General features: G+C 36.8%; 1 protein-coding gene across 7 annotated transcripts in view; it reads right to left on the bottom strand.

Annotated features, from left to right (window-relative positions):
• TCAIM (T cell activation inhibitor, mitochondrial) overlaps window positions 1–16,494 on the bottom strand; it is a 31,732-nt gene that overhangs the window by 14,849 nt on the left and 389 nt on the right. For 3 of the 7 annotated variants that reach the window (XR_003047170.1, XM_015591699.2, XM_025048943.1), the window contains exons 1-5: window positions 16,223–16,362; window positions 9,625–9,697; window positions 6,907–7,042; window positions 5,712–5,865; window positions 2,485–2,737 (exon numbers count right to left, since the gene is read on the bottom strand). Coding sequence is in view for 6 of the 7 variants with exons in the window: in XM_015591699.2 (XP_015447185.2) it covers window positions 2,485–2,737; window positions 5,712–5,865; window positions 6,907–7,042; window positions 9,625–9,697; window positions 16,223–16,349 (743 nt within the window). In the remaining variant the exon portion in view is untranslated. Of the gene's footprint in view, window positions 1–2,484; window positions 2,738–5,711; window positions 5,866–6,906; window positions 7,043–9,624; window positions 9,698–16,222; window positions 16,363–16,449; window positions 16,489–16,494 lie in introns of those variants that run through there. The other 4 variants (XM_006914834.2, XM_015591696.1, XM_015591694.2 and 1 more) reach the window with 4 other exon arrangements.

Raw genomic sequence — 16,494 nt, 5'->3', positions numbered from 1 at the left:
ATGCTTTATGTCTCATTTAGGAGACTTCGATATTAATTTTAAATCATAGTTTTAAAGCAAAAAAATTATATATCTCAGTTATAAACAAGACTAAAACGATAATAGTGGTATAGCATAACTTTACTTGAAGCTAAGAAAAGTTCTATCTGGCTAATAATGGGTTTACTTCAATGTTTGACAAGATAAATAGCTACTGACAACTGGAATGGATAATAATGATCAGTAAATTAGAAAGTTAAATTTCCACTAACTTCAATTTCTAAAACAGTGGTCTATTTAATTTATGTTGCTATCTTCTTCAAGAGCAGACAAGTCAAAATGACATTTTCTGAGTTTGTCCTGGTAACTGTCAACATGAGAACTTGAATTTAAAACAAACTATACCTTTGGAGGTAGTATAGTAACACGACTTGTCTACACAATAAATTTTCCCTAAGATGATGTATCTCTTGCTGAAAACAGCAGACATTTTTTAGTAAACACTAATGAAATTAAAAGGCACCATTAAAAAATGATTCTCAAAAAAAAAAAAAAAGATTCTCTACATTCATTACTAAGTCACTTGCACTGCTACCATCTGTGTATTAAGCTACTTTACATTTCCATATTAAACCTTGAGTTCTCCATACTGAGCCCCTGCATTTCATATTCACATCCATTCAACAGTTTTTAATTCTGTTTAATAAAAATAGTTGGATAGGTTTTATGAATCTGAGACAGATCAATAGACACACAGATGATTAAAACGTGTTTCCTACTCTTCAAAACTACCTAATATATATAATGTAAGAAAAATCTACTTAAAAAAATTTTCTTGAATACATTATTATAAAAAGCTTCAAATATATAGGAAAGTTTAAAAAATTGTATATTTTACAATGTTGTATAATTAGGAAAGTCTACTTTTATTAAAGACTGAGGAATTTTATTAGATGAACAACATAGAAATAAATTATAAATACTCATCTTGGACAAGGAATCCAGTTGAATACCACTTATCTTGTTGAATTGACTTTTCATAGTTTCAATTTGTTTTCATTAGTTTGCCAGCTGGCTAACTCTGAGTTCCGGGTCTTTAGGATAATCTTTTCACGATGGCTGCACATCCAGCTCCAGACCAAAACTATACCCTAAAAAACATTTAACTGAACCACAGACTAACTGCTTCTCTGAATTTCTGTAACGTGTTATTTTTAAGCCCTTTAGCTTGAGTCAAGATCCAACAACTCTTATTTGTGCTTTTTTGCCGTGACTTATCCAATCCCAATTTTTTTCTATACCCTTTCCACCAAGCATTCCCAACCCCTTGTTCCCAACCCCTTGTTCACTAGATAAGTAAGAGCAACAGGTCTTAAGGGTGTAAGCAGAAGTTTCACGGGCAAGGCTGAGAACCTCTCTTCCATCCAGCTCATGCTCACAGCAATCTGATTCCCACTGTAGCCTCTGTGTGTAATTTATCTTCAATCATGTCTTCTGTTTTCCTAACTAGTTTTTAAAGTCATCAATCTCTATTCCACCATGACTGTTCTTTGTTTTTTTTTTAGCCCTATTTCCTACTTCCCAAAGCCATGCTTTCCTTGGTTTTATTTACAGAAGGGAATCTGAACAATGAAAATCCACATATTTAGGGAGGTGACTTATCTATCAGTGACACATAGAGATATATCGGAGGTGGACTATCACCACAGACCAATACACATAGATATGCACACACACGCCTTCAGACAGACATTTGTCTCCCTGTCTGTAGTGGACTCTGCTGCCCTCCCGTCTCTTCATCCTTATTTGAGATCTAGCTAAATCTAGCTAAATGAGGGAGGAATTCCTGAGTTAGCACAGATGACCCACAGACCAAATGCTCTGCCAGTGGATAATTTACCACGCTGTAATGAGTGAGAACCCTCTGGTAAGCCACAGATTCTTTAGATACAACCACAGGGACACAATGTGGCTGGTCTTCATGGAGTCCAAAAATGACTTAATCAAAATACAGTAACGGTAACTTATGGATAAATAATAGAAACATTTTGTACATGGTTTTTATAATTAAAATCTGTTTTTTTCCCCTCAGTCTGTTCCAGATGGCATTTCTAAGTGATGTCTCCATGTATTTTTATTATGTGTGGATTATTACACTACGGAACATTACTACTGAACTCTCCAAAGAAACTGAAAATGCTTAACACATGAAGAAGCTTAAATTTTTTTTATAGTCTTAGATAAATCCTTTCTCCATATACCAAGGGTAATGAGGGGAAGAATTTTTAAAAATCTTAACCAGAACAATCTCTTGCATGTGTTGGGTATCAAAAGATCAAAAATTTAATACAATTAGAAGTATTCTGATAACTTTAAGAAACATGAGATATCTTTTTCATAATGTTTACTGGGTTAACTATATTGATAGTATTACTTTTCCTGAAAAAACGGACTTTCTTTTTAAACATAAACTACAGAAAAGTTTAAATAAAAACTCGCACGTACGTCAGGGTTGTTTCCATTCTCAAGACTTGTTCGAGATCTTCGTCCGGATCTTTAAATCCAGTAAAGGAGTAATAAGACTTGTCCCATTTGATGGGCCTGTCAGACATCCTTTTCGCCGCTTTGAGAGGCTGAGAATGCACATTGCTATTCGAGCTTTGGATATGTTCAACTGATAAACTGCAGGAGTTGAGAATATATAATACTGTGCTTAGCAGATCTCTGGTGTGCAAAGTAAATTTGACTGCTCGAAATCCTAGAGAATATAATTCCCCCAGTGAATACAGATGATTATTTGCTTTATTTACAAATCATTTCATGCATTTATAAAATCGAAATCTTTTACAACATTCCATTACCGATTAACATGTACCCTACTAGCTAATCATCTGTCGATGGAACGCTACACTTCCTGTCTCCAAATCTATACCAACACTATCTTCACCTTCATGAATCCCTCAAATTGTCAGTTCCCTTTTCTAGTTTGCACCAGGGATCAAACCCATCCCAGCTCAAGAAGGGGATTCAGAATATTTCCAATGCTGCCCATAAACTCGATCTCTCCAGTCTGAGAGACAGAAAAGCTCTCCTGTGAGCAAGCGTCTACCCACGATGGTTTCTAGCATCAAGACGAAGGGGACTGGAGAGGAGGGAGGCCGCCGTGCGACACTGGTTCCGAAGAGGAGAGGAGCCAGACGACTTGGTCCCAGTGGTGACAGAAACTCATCTAGAATTTTCTCTGTGACTGAAAGAGATTCTCCTCATACTTGCCCACCCAAGTAGTTAGTAACTCAATATTTTCGAAAGTGATTTAAAATTCCCTAATTGTTTAAAAGTTAGTGCTTCACGATCTAATTTTGGTATTCGTGTTAGGCCTGGTTCTGGTTGAATTTACATAACTTTTAACTTTTCATTCAGCACTCCCACCAACTGTGCTATTATTAATCTCTCTTTTCAAACGTGAAGAAATGCAGGTCTGAGGAGGGTATAAAGAATGGAGGAGGCTGAAACCTGAGTTGACATCAAGCCAAGTACTTTCTTCCTTACAACACGTTTTCTTTAAAACATTTTTTTAAATTGGTTTTGAAAATTATACAAATATATATGTAAGTACATCTTTATTATAAAATTAGAGAGATGTGTATAGTAAAAATAAAAGTCTCCTCTTAATAGGCACACGACCTCGCACTTTCACCAGACGTGACTGCCGTTAACAGCTAGGTACGTGTGCTTTCCCTCCTGTAACGTCTAACATGGTAGTTACTATCCAATTGTGGCTGTTTCGAATTAAATGAATTAAAATCAAATAAAAATTTTAAATTTAGGTCCTGGTAACACTAGCCACAGTTCGAGCACTCACCAGCCACAGGGGGCCAGCGCCCGCTATACGAGTACAGATACAGAATAGACGGTAGCTTATATCACTGCAGAAAGTTCTCTTGGACAGCACTGTTCTAGACCTTTCTATGTGCTTGTGTGGATGTATATCATATACGATATCATGCATACGTGTTTACACAAACACACCCGCAGTTTGAACTGTTTCTTTTTAATATGTAAATGGTATCGTTCTGGAAATATTACTTTGAACTTGCTTTTGCCATTTAACCTTGGTGACCCTTCCATATCTATATATATAGATCAACCTCATTCTTTTCAGTAGCTGTATGCTAGTCCATATAATGACGGGAGCATAATTTATTTAAGATTTCTGAGACTGATGGATATAAAAGTTAAATTTAATTTTTCACATTCCTTACATGACTGAAAGGTATTTTCTTGTCTTTGCCAATGATGACAGATACCACAATTTAGAGCATTCTCAGGGATACATAGTCTCTTGTCACATACCCTTAAGGAATCTAGAACATGCAAATTAAGACTTTTTTAGTTGAATCACTTGAGGGTAAAGTGAGAAATAACAGTGTTATCCTAGTCAATGAAAAAGGAAAGGAAAATCCTGCATTTAAGGTTAAAAGAAATCAATGATCCTTAGAAGAGCTAGTCAAGGAAAAAAAATCTCAGTTTTTGTCTTATCAATGCCATTAATTATTTAATCCATGTATGGGCTGCTATATAGTTAGGAATGCCTAGTCTAGTATGTTTAGTGGCTATTTGTATGTTTCACTTTCTGAACTGTCCAGTCATTATCTTCGCCCATTTTTGTAACAGAGCTACCCTGTGTTTTCTATTTGAAACCTAAGAGCTCTTTATATATAACATCAACTTTTTGTCATACATGCTGTATGTTTTCTCCCATTTCTAGCTTATTTTTTTCTATAATCTATTTTTGTTTAATGAATGGTTCAAAGTTACCCATTAATGGAAAGCAGATTTTTGTCTTTATTCTGTCATAGCTGACTACAACCATTTGTTTTAGCTTAACTCACAGAAAGCTCTTAGTAAATTTTTAACTTGTTTTAAAATTTATTTTAATAATACAGTGTATTTCCTCATAGACCACCAAAAAGAGGTAGGGCTGAAGAAAAGATTTAATTTCAGTAAGAATATCACTAGCAAACATTTTAATCATCTTAATTATCAATAAAAAGGTGATTAAAGATTTCTAGTGTTCTGAAAATAAAAACTTAAAAAATACTTGATCTTAATTTTATAATCAGGTAAAAAGATTAAAGACATAAAAATGTTTCAGATCTGTGTCAAAGTGCCAGTCTTGTCATACAGCAAAGGCAAAAGTGATCAATATTTTTAAAGAAGAATTAGTAGGTAATGTGGTATATAAATCAAAACGACAGACTAGGAATAAGGAGATATTATTTCTAGGACCAGCTCTGTCCTTAACTTACTGTGTGAAGCTTTCTAAGTTTCCCTCTATTTTTTCCCTTCCTAACAAATAAATTTGGTTTATTCTTTAACTCCATGTATATTCAATATTTAAGACAAATCTAGCTGATGGTGGGAGTGGAAGTAGCAGCTGTAGCTGCAGAAACAAGCTTGACTCTCCCAAACACATAAAAATGGAAACGGACTGCTGATACTTGTATTTCAAAAGTTGTAAAGGATATAATTTGCCTTTACAAATCCATCTGTCATAGAGAACTCACGAAATCATGCTTAAGTATGATGTTTTTTTCAATTCCTAGCCCAACCTTGACCCTGAGTTTCTATGACGACGGTTTCAATCCAAAGGTATTCTGGCAACATCAGACTGAGTGACCCCATTTTTACCTGAAGCTTGCAAAGGACACACAATATACAGGAAGGCGTACCGGAAGCGCTAAAGGGTTCCTGGCCATCGGAGGAGTTCTGGTCTGTTTCTCTAACATAAAACGTAAGCTGAGTGGGTTTCAAAGACTTGAAGCCTGGTTTCTGGAGATTTTCTAAGTAGACACTTAATCTCTGAAGCGAATTTTCATTGACTTCCTGGAAAGACATATTAAGGGGCATTTACCCACAAAATAGAACAGGGAAACAACAGAAATTATGTCCTGACTTTTTAACACATTATTAAATAATTCAGTATTAAAAATGTTGGTCTTTCACAGCAATGGCAGAGGAGGGAAAACAATCATCTACTAGGCTTAATTTTTCCATACATCTTGGGTTTAAAAATTTTAAATGAGTAAACATTAAATTAAATTATATTAATTTATTACATCTTGATAATCTTTATTAAATTACTACATCTCCAAGGTAATGAATATTTTTCTGTTGATTCAATTTACTAATTACTTAGAAAGGATCTGACTTTGAATAGCCAACATCTATCAAATATCATAATCAGAATATTTTCCTAAAGCAAAGAAGCAAAATTTATTTTCCATTGCAAGTAGAAAAAAGTAACGTGATAATGTTCTAATTTTCAAGAATTTTAAATTCCTTTTTGTGTTCAACCAGCTATTAATGTGAAGGAAGATAAAAGGAACCAATGAAATAATTCCAAAGCATTTGGCTTTGTAATTTATTATCTAATGTTAAAAATACTGGCCTTCCTGAGTTTATCATAAGTTGTTTTTCACATCAGTTTGCATTCCCTGAGCACACATGAAATGATGTCACGGAGAGGTGGACCAGCAGTATGTGACGTAAAGGACAACCATTAGGGTGCCGAAAAAGCTTTCTCATATCATCCTTATAAACAGGACTGATCATGGGAATGGAGGCCTTAAGTTTTCTTTCAAACCCTCGGTTTTACTCTAAAAACTAGTACAGAAAACACGATTACTAATACTCTAATCGCAATTATAATAGCTTTATTGCCTGCATAAAAAATGACAGACTTCATAAAAATCAATATATTTTCACTTTTCAGTATCTGTATTTCAAATTAGTTCAAAGCACTGATTATGTTGCTCCCACAGAACAATGCAAATTTATATAGAACTCTGCATTATACTGTATCGGAGGTACATAAACTAAACAGCCACGTGGACTAAAGGTTAAAAAAAATAAATAAATGTTTACCCTTTCTCTGGGGTGCTGTCCAAAGAAGTCTGGGTGCACTGCGAAATAGAATGGCCTCAAGGCATTAACTGCTTCGGCTCCTGAAAAAGCTCTTGAGTAGAGAAACCAGTGTGGAAATGCCTTCTCCAGACATAACCTTTAAAAAAGATGGGGATTTATTATTTGTTGAGGCACGGACGTCCCCGCAGATCCCCAGTGTATACAGAGACAGCAACATTACAATTATTATGTAGAGAAAAACCATAGAAACAAGAAAGAAACCAAGATGCAAAACTGTGGTTTTCCTGAAACCTATGAGGTTTTAAGAAGCAGTGAGCACCAGTTTCCAAAAACAGTGGATATACATTCCTCAGATACAATGTGAGAGAGAATATTAAATAATAATAATAAAAAAATCCCCTGAAAAGCCTATTTGGAAACGTTAACTGGCATCACTACAAATGACGACAATTTTCTATAGAATTGTTTTTTTCAGATTAAGAACACCCCCTCAATATCCATGGCGTAATCTTTTCATAGTAAAAGATATTTTGAGAATTATAATGCTTAAAAAAGAAGATACAGATGTCTCTTAGTTTATTTCCTCATTACTAGCATGCTAATATTATTCTAGTTGGATAACTTGATTTTATTCTTAAGTTTTGGCATAATGCACTTGAGAGTGTTTTTTTAAAGTACGGTTTTAAACCCAAATGAAATTATTTGCAACTTTTGGGACGCACTTCCACGACATCTATTTTTGTACATTATAATTTACCTTTTCTATTCTAATAGCAGGCTATGTAGAGGAGTCTCTAAACATTGGACACATTTTTGTCTCATACATTAGATGTACTGAGTCTTTTAAAAAGTTTGAGATTTTTAAAATGGTAGGATTATAGAATAATTTCTGGAGGGTTTTTTGTTTTTTAAACAATCTGGAGACCGCCAACGTATTTTCAGATTACCTTTTGATTTGTTTTTTTTTTGCATGTATTTGAACCTTTTATAAAGTCAACATATAGGTCGTGCATTCAAGAGTAGAACAGGAGTTTGAACAGTAAAGGAAACAGTAAGCCAGCTATGAACGCCCTCAGCACGAGGCCGTGTGAGTCAATGTGACAGCTCTATCCCCCATCTGAACTTCGGCTCTCATTTCCAAATGCCTGACAGACACTTAGCCATCCTGCCGGCCTCTCAAATTTTGCAAGTCTAAAAAAAGGAGCAGAGGTCATTATCTTCCTTCTAAACTCAGCCGGGATACAGAAGGCAAGGGAGCAGTTAAGACAGTTCGACCCAGGGCTTTCTTCCTTATTTCTTATTTCTCAATGTTGCCAAGTGCAAAACCTCAGACTGACCACTGCCTAAATCAGCTCAGCAACCCCACCCCATTTCCAGTCAGTCCTGAAGTCTTGTTTCTTCTCCCTTGACAATGTCCCTTGAAATCATTCCTTCTTTCCGTTTTCTCTGCTGCCATTATCACCACAGAACCGGGCTGCACAGCCTCTCAGGCTACTCACTCTCCTCTTTGCCTTAACCGCACTGTACACAAGTTGATTTTCTCAAAGCCCCACTATCACTGTATTCCCTATTAAGATATCTTAGATGGTCTTTTCAACTCCTGCAGAATAAAATCCACTCCTTAGTCTGGTATTTCAAGGGCTCTATAATCCTATCCAATCTATCTTTCCAACTTAATCTCCAATAACTCCTTACGGAAACCCTCGGTCCAGCCCCAGTGACCATCCCCATTCTTCCCTGTGCTACATGATGTCTAAGCTCTAATACTTCTCTGTCCCCCACTTCCACCCACCCAAACTGTGCTCACTAAATAATTACTGCACGCCAACTATGTGTCAGGAAGCAATGTACCCACTTCCCCCAGAACCTTCCCTTTGGAATCCTCATTATAAATGGTCTTTACCTTTTCTAAACTCTAAAAAAAGTAACTGTGTGGCCCACCATACCCCTTTAAGGTGTAAACGATTTGTTTTCATTTGTTCTTCTCTCCGTCCACCTACCCATCCTCAACTATCTCTGTATCTCGCAGGGCGGCTTTACGCATATGTTGTTGTTCGCTGTGTTAGTCTGGGTCTGCTGAGAAGCAGAGGCCCAGACAGGATTAGATGGGCAAGAGAATTACTGGGAAATTTAGGAGAAGGTAGGGAGAGCTTTCGGACCATGATTCGGGCCTGACACCTGCGGAAGGAGTGAGGGAAGGAAGGAGTGTTGGGTAGACAGTCTTGGGCTGCAGCAGAGTTCCAAGAAGGGCTCAGCCGTGCCAACGGGGAGTCCTTGAGCCAAAACCACCCAGTGGAGGAGTCCTGTGTCTTGCTGGAAGGAGCTCGACTTAGGATTTAGATGATACATACATTAATAGCAAATGCAGCAGTGAAATGACTTTACGATTGAAATGTAAAGTGGTTTTCTGTATGATAGCAGTAGACTTGAGGGCGACATGATAAAAACTGTGCTAAGGACAAACGTCATCTTTTTTTCCTCTTGAGCTTTTCTCACTTAACTATTCTGAAAGATGGCAGTCTTTTCACTTTCTGCTCCGAATGGACACTTGCAGGAGCTGGCTGTTCCTATAAATTTTCATTTTCTTTCTTTTTTTCTTGCCTTCTGCCATAATATAACTTTAGAACTTAAAAAATAACAATAAATTAAGATCAGCCAAATGCAGAACAGATATCCTCTCCCCGCAATACTAATTATAGATCGGACCACAAAGCTTACCTCCTTACAGGTCTCAGGTGGCAAAACATTTCTGAACATCTGTGTACGTCAACTTCCAGGCATCCATTAATCGCTTAAAGAGTTAAGCAGACAGCAGTAATGAATGAGTGGAATTTGAAAATAAAATCATTACCATTTACATTAGCACCCACCAAAATGGTATACTACTTAGCTATAAATCTAACAAAATAGGTACAAGATCTGTACGAAGAAAACTACAAAACTCTGATGAAGGAAGTCAAAGAAGAGCTACATAAATGGAGAGATAATCCATGGTGATGGCTAGGAAGAGTCAACATTGTCTGGATATCAGTTCTTCCTAACTTGCTGTATAGAGTCAGTGCGTTCCCAATTAAAACCCCAGGGAGTTATTTTACGGGTATCGACAAACTCATTCTGAAGTGTATATGGAGAGGCAAATGACACGGAACAGTCAAGTCAGTACTGAAGAACAGAGCTGGGGGACCGACACCACCCAACATCAAGACTTACTCTAAAGCTACAGGCATCAAGACGGGCGGTACTGGAGAAAGAACGGATAAAGTGAACGTCACTGAAACTAAAAACCCGTGCTCTCTAACGGAAAATGTAGGAGAGAATGAGAAGACACGCCACAGTCTGGGAGAAAATATTTGCAAAAGACACTCATCTCTGAAAAAAGGCTATTATCCAAAATACAAAAATCTTTATGCAAAATCTTTAAAAAAATCAAATTCGGACTTAGCGAAGACAGCACAGGTACAAGCCTCAAAGCTTGCACAGGAAAGACTAGAAGGACATACATACGCAATCTGTAACTAGCTATCTCTAGGTGGTAGGATATTAAGTGTTTTAATTTTTTTTTAATCTAGTTTATTTACAATGAACATGTAACACGATCTTTAAAAAAAATCAATGTTTTTGTCACATAAATTAAATGAAGAACGAATACAGTTTTTTTTTGTTGTTCACTCAGTGTTTGGGACAGGCCCCCAGCTCTGGGAAACCTGCCCAAAGACAGCCCAGGGCTGTGTTCTAGATCTGTCTCAACAAGACTTAACAGCTCTCCACACTCACACGTAATGACATTTCGGTTTTTATATTATTCAAAAAAATTTATGCCATTTAACTGCAAAGATACTAATAAGTGAGCTAAAACTGTGGCTAAGGAATGAGGAATAATACTTGAGAGCATATGATCATCCGAGAATCTGACTGAAAAGATGAAATACTATGCAGCAAAGCTCCAACCACCATCTGTTATTCAGCATAAAATGATCCGAAAAGCAGGCTTGAAAAGCTAAAATTCCTAAACAATGCACCCAGGCCTATGACTGCAACGATACAACCTGTTTTGACTGTCTTTTGCAGCACGATCTTAGAAATTCATAAAATCGAAATGGCTCCATCTGACGAACAACATCGGTGATCTAAATAACATGCTTTACTCGTTTCAAAAGCAACGCATCAAAAGAAAAGAAACTGTTATAACTGATTTGAAATAAATGTTTTGAAGTTTGAAAGTTAAAGCACACACAAAAAACAATAAAAACTTTGAAATCAATTTTGAAAAGACTAGCTGGTTCGAATCTGATTCATAAAGAATTTCAGAGGCAGGCAGCCAAGACACTATTCAGGAATTTACATATCTACACATTTATGAGTAAAAATTGATAGGAAATATAGCTGATTTAGCCAAGAAAACAGCTTATAGGATTTAAGAGTTAGTTCAGAATTAGTCTCCAAAGAATTACCTACAGCAAAATTGCAAAAATAAAAAAAAAAGTATCCTTTATAACTTTCAAACATGAAATGGAACATAAAGTATGTTGTACAGAGAATTATATAGCATGTTTTAGAAGCGTTTCCATAAAAAATATCAAAGCAAGAAAAAGTTCCTGTACTTAAAGTATTGGTCTTCAGTTGTCCAGAAAAATTATTCATTGTTCACTTTGTATCACAGGGCAGAACTAAACTACTGCTGAGCAATGACTAATCAAAGACATTACTACTTGGAAATGGGGCAGCAGATTTTCCCAATGAAAATAAAATGTTCTCAAATACAAGTCTGAACATTAAGTTATGGTTTCTAGATTTAGAAAGAAAAAACATAAAAAAAATTTGGCCATTACAGATTAAGAGTCGGGTGTTTCTTGCTTTTTGTGACTAGGTTATTTCTTAAAAAGACTCACATTGCAGTAGAGAAAGAGAATTAGAATCTAGGCCTGTGCAGTCTAATATGGTAGCTGCTAGCTGCATGTGGCTACTGAGCACTTGAAGTATTTTAAGTGTGAAGTACCCATTGGATTTTAAAGATTTAGTACAAAAAAAAGTGCAAAGTATCTCGTATTTTTTTGTATCGGTTAGATATTGAAATAATGTATTAAAATGCATTTCCCTTGTTTCTTCTTGCTTTTTAAAAAGCAAAACACAACCTGGTTTTAATTCTTCTGCAATTTGCTACTAGAAAACGTAAAATTACTTCTATGGCTCACATTATATTTCTATTGGATTGTGCTGGTCTAAGCCAGTGCAAGTCAAAACCACTTTGTCAGGACGCTGTCAGAGAAGGCAGCCTGCACAATAGTGGGGGAAGCGGGGCTGGAGGGTCTGAGATCTGTATTCAAATCTTGACTCTAGCACTAACTAGCTGAGTGAGCAAGGGCAAGTTATTTCTCCTGTTTCCTCACTTGGTAAATAACACAGGTGGTCGAAGAGCAGTCTATTCTGCTATAAAAAAAGTTTCTTGGATGGGAATTAGATTATGTGCATTTGCAATCAGTAAATGGGAAAAAGACGTTATATGATATGCAGCTTTTCCTCAGCATGTTCATGATTTGGAGTGATCAGAGGTGGGCTTTCTACAATTACAAAAAGGCTTTCGCTATACTTAAAGACTTAAGCGAAAACCTGAAAATCCCCCGGGAGTTCCTTTCTTGGATTAAGAAGCAGATGGTTGGTGGCTTCAAGTATCCTTGCGTTTTCCACTACATCAAGCAACCTGGGAAGCTGCTGGCACAGATGGAAAAGGTAGAGATTTCCACAGGTCTTACTTTGACTGGTGTATATGGTTTCTCCATAAACCCTGTTATTTTAGTGTATTATCTTGCAGAGTGTCAGGATTTCCAGGAATGTACATGTCATCACAGTGGAAGCACCTGTGTAATATGGACTGTCACCACAGATTGTCCTTTAATTTGAAATTTAAACATTTTCATTAAGTGAGACAACTCTGAGCTAAGACGATATAACAGTCTGCTAGACAAGACTAGTCAGAAACTTGATCTTCATTGTAAAAAATGTCTAATTTGGTTAGGAAACATCTTATCAAATTTTGTCTTTATTTTATAAAAAAGGAAAAAATTACAATTCTAACTAATACTAGCAATAACGATTAACAAGTTTAATACAAGTGAAACAACAATAAACATATTGTTTGGCCTTTATCTGATACTCAAGTTATCTTCACTGTGTATTTAAGAAAAAAAACGTTGCAAGGCACATGTAGAATACTGGAAATATTCATTAAAGGCTGTTTCTAAAAGATGAAATGTAATCTAGAACATTATGATTATTTTTAGGTCTCTGGATATGAGATCTCACATCAGATTTTTGTACATGTTTTTAGGAGTGAAAGCAGGGGCTATATATCTCATAGGATTTTTGTGAAACTTATGTAAAATGATGTACATAAGGGATTTAGCAACATCTGACAAACAATATTCATAAGCGTGGCAACTATTACGATATAATTCAGGGTGTATAAAAAAAATCTGTAAAATTCTTCTTTTTCCCTCCTAATAAAGCTTTACATGTAGCTGGAACATGCAGTTAAATACAACATTTTATCTGAAAACAAATTTTGTGACTGGAAAATTCAGAATTATCAAAATAAGGAATCAATGTCTGAAAGTCTTAAACAGATAGAGTGCGAGGCCACATACAAGCCAATAGGTAGAAATTAATGGTTTGATTTCACAAACTTTAGGGAAAAAGTTGAAACTATCAGAACAAATAAACATGGCTGTTTATGTTTACTATTTGAAGACAAAAAAAGTTAGCACTTGCTAGGCAACAAAGAGACAATTTTCCATGGTAGTAGCATCTCTTCCAAAAATCAAACAACCAAAAAAATCCTGAAGTGTGTATAATAAGTTATATTGTGCTGTTGGAATTGTCTTTTTTAATGAATTAATAAAAACAGTGTTTTTCAACTGAGAGGTGGAGGGGCAATATGAGGGAATATGACTTGTTTTTTTTGCCAAGAATCCCTACTCTTCCCCAATGGTGGACAATTCATATTTCTACAGTAAAATGCCTATATACATAAAAGGAGATTGATTTAATAATTCCGATATACACTCAACCAGATTATTTTTCTAGAATGATCATTTCCTATTTAAATTATTGAAAAAAAAAAAAAAAGGAAAAACATTTTTTCAGGTTCTTTGAAGAACCAGAAAGGAAAGATGGTTTCCCCTTGGAGTTCTATGAGCTTTTTGAAAATTTCCTATAAGATCTCTTTTAAGAGTGGGCTCTGACAACTAAGGGATAAGGAGGGAAGAAGAAAAGTAAAAAAGGAAACCACCTTTAGGGCAGTGGTTCTCAAAGCAGCAAAGGCATCACTGGGAACTTGGTAGAAATGCAAATTATCAGGTCTCAGCCCAGACCTGTAAAATCAGAAACTGGGTGGGGCCTGGCAATCCATTTTAACATGCCTTTGGGATTTTGATGCACACTAAAGTCTGAGAACCACTGCTTAAAGAATCCTGATTCTATCATTTTATAGGAAACTTTTAAGCTTTAATTCTTTAAAAATACTTGTTTAATACAAACTCAGGGAAAGATCTTTAGATACTCCATTGTATGTCAAAAAACCAAATGAAGTTTTAAAGTTTTGCTTGAACTAGTTTCCTGTATGGTTTACCCGCCTCTTGAGATTAAAAAAAAAAAATTTCTAAGTGGAAGCAGTTAAAGCACAGCTAGCGGGCAGGCCGAACCTCTTGCCTTTTTATGTGGCACAGATCTTGGGTCAGCCCTCTTCTTTGCAAGACCAAGAACCCAATTTTATCACTTCAGCCAGAAATAAACAGGTCCCTGGAAAACAATAGGAGCCTGACTGATAACTACAATGTCAACTTTCCAATTTACTATGAGAAATATAATTGCTAAGAAGACTAGAAGATGCAGCTCTGTGGTTCTTTCCCTTACAGGACTAGCTACATAGAAAAATTACTATCAGCAGACAAATGCACACTGTTTCAGAGCAGAAACAGAGGGTGCTCTTGTCAGCTAGTGAGAAATAATCGGAAAGCCTGGGGCACCCAGGTCAACTGTAGGGTTCTAATCATCAGACAAATTCTGACATGGATGGTTCTTGTACCTACCCCAGGTACATACTAGTCTTCCTTTTGGAAAAGTCTCAAGCATGCTACAAAATCATTAAAATGGTTACACTGTCTTGTCAGACTTGGAAGGCACCCTGGGTTTTTAACTAATCAATAGGCATTTATCAAATACTTTTGTGTCAGGTTCTGTGCAAAGTACTGGGAATAGAAAAACATGACAATTCCACCTCTCCAAAAATGTACAGCCCTAGGAGAGGGGAAAGACACAAGCAGGTAATTACAAAACAATGCAGTATATGAAATGGTAACATCCATGCAGAATATTATGAGAAACTCCCAGGCGCTACCTCTAGAGTGGGTGGCTGTGTAAGGTCTTTTACAGGGAGATGGTGTCCTGTCTGTGTGAAAGATGTAAGATGGGGATGATGGGAAAATTCATTTATAAACCATTGTAAATGGCTGCTATCACCCACTTAATAGTGATATCAGCTTCTATTTCATAAAATGAAAATTTCTGATTTTAACCTAAATTCTGTGCTGTTAAGTGAAGTATTACATCTTCTGTGCAGTTTCAAATAAAATTCGGTAGAAATTGGTGGAAAGGCCAAATTATGGGTAGTTTAAGAAAAATTGTTTTGTTTTGCTTACATTTGATAGATACAAACAGTAACGTGTTTGACAGAGGTCCTACGACTGATCTTTGGCCATTTGGCATAATTTTTACTTGAAAGTAAGTTATTTTAACAAAGTTAATATCCTCAGGCTACTCTCATTTAAATTGTGAATTTCCTTAGTAACTATCTTGTACGGTTTTCAAAAGCAGTTTGTTCCATCAAGGAAGGATAAAGGCGGAAATTTTTTATTGCTTTTCAGCTGGATACTCCTCTAGGAAGGAAAAAAGGCATAGAAAAAGAAAAAGCAGGAGGTCCTATTAGATAAATTAATAATAAACTGTGGCAAGAGCAAAGTAAATGCTTCAGGTTCCTTTTCTAAATCTTTTGCTATGAGATTTGAATCATCACCATTTCCTATGAAAAGTTAAAGATTCCGGGGAAATTTTATAGTCGGAATAATAATAAATGGTCTTTGGTTTCTCATTTCAAAACAAGTTAAGGCAGATGCGCTGCGGACACTCCGGCCTCTGGCATTGCCTCAGTTCAAAAGTTAGCACATCCAGCTAAGGCGACTCTGCGCGCTGCCCGCCGCGACCCCCTGTTCTGCCCCGAGCAGCCTGAAGGCACAACTGGAGCCCCTCCCCTCCTGCTCCTTACAGTTCAGGTAAGTGTCCACGCGAGGGCTTTCTCCGACCTGTTTCACCTCCCACCGGGTACCAGGAGGGAGGACGGTCGCTCCTCCCGCAGGGCTGTGCGGGGCCGCGCGGGCTGTCTCGCGGCGCATGCGCACCGGGGCGCCAGCCCGGCCGCCGAGCGCGCGCCGCAGGGCCCGCCACTCCCGCCAGCCCTCGCCCCGCTTGAGGGCAGCTGCGACAAGCTCCTACCCGCAGCGTTCTCTGAGCCCCCACCTCCAAGAGCTCGGCGGGGCG

This window comes from Pteropus alecto, unplaced genomic scaffold (assembly GCF_000325575.1).
Source record: "Pteropus alecto unplaced genomic scaffold, ASM32557v1 scaffold156, whole genome shotgun sequence".
Classification (NCBI taxonomy): Eukaryota; Metazoa; Chordata; class Mammalia; order Chiroptera; family Pteropodidae; genus Pteropus; species Pteropus alecto.
The sequence above is the reverse complement of the archived record's forward strand: the minus strand, read 5'-3'. Positions and strand labels throughout refer to the sequence as shown.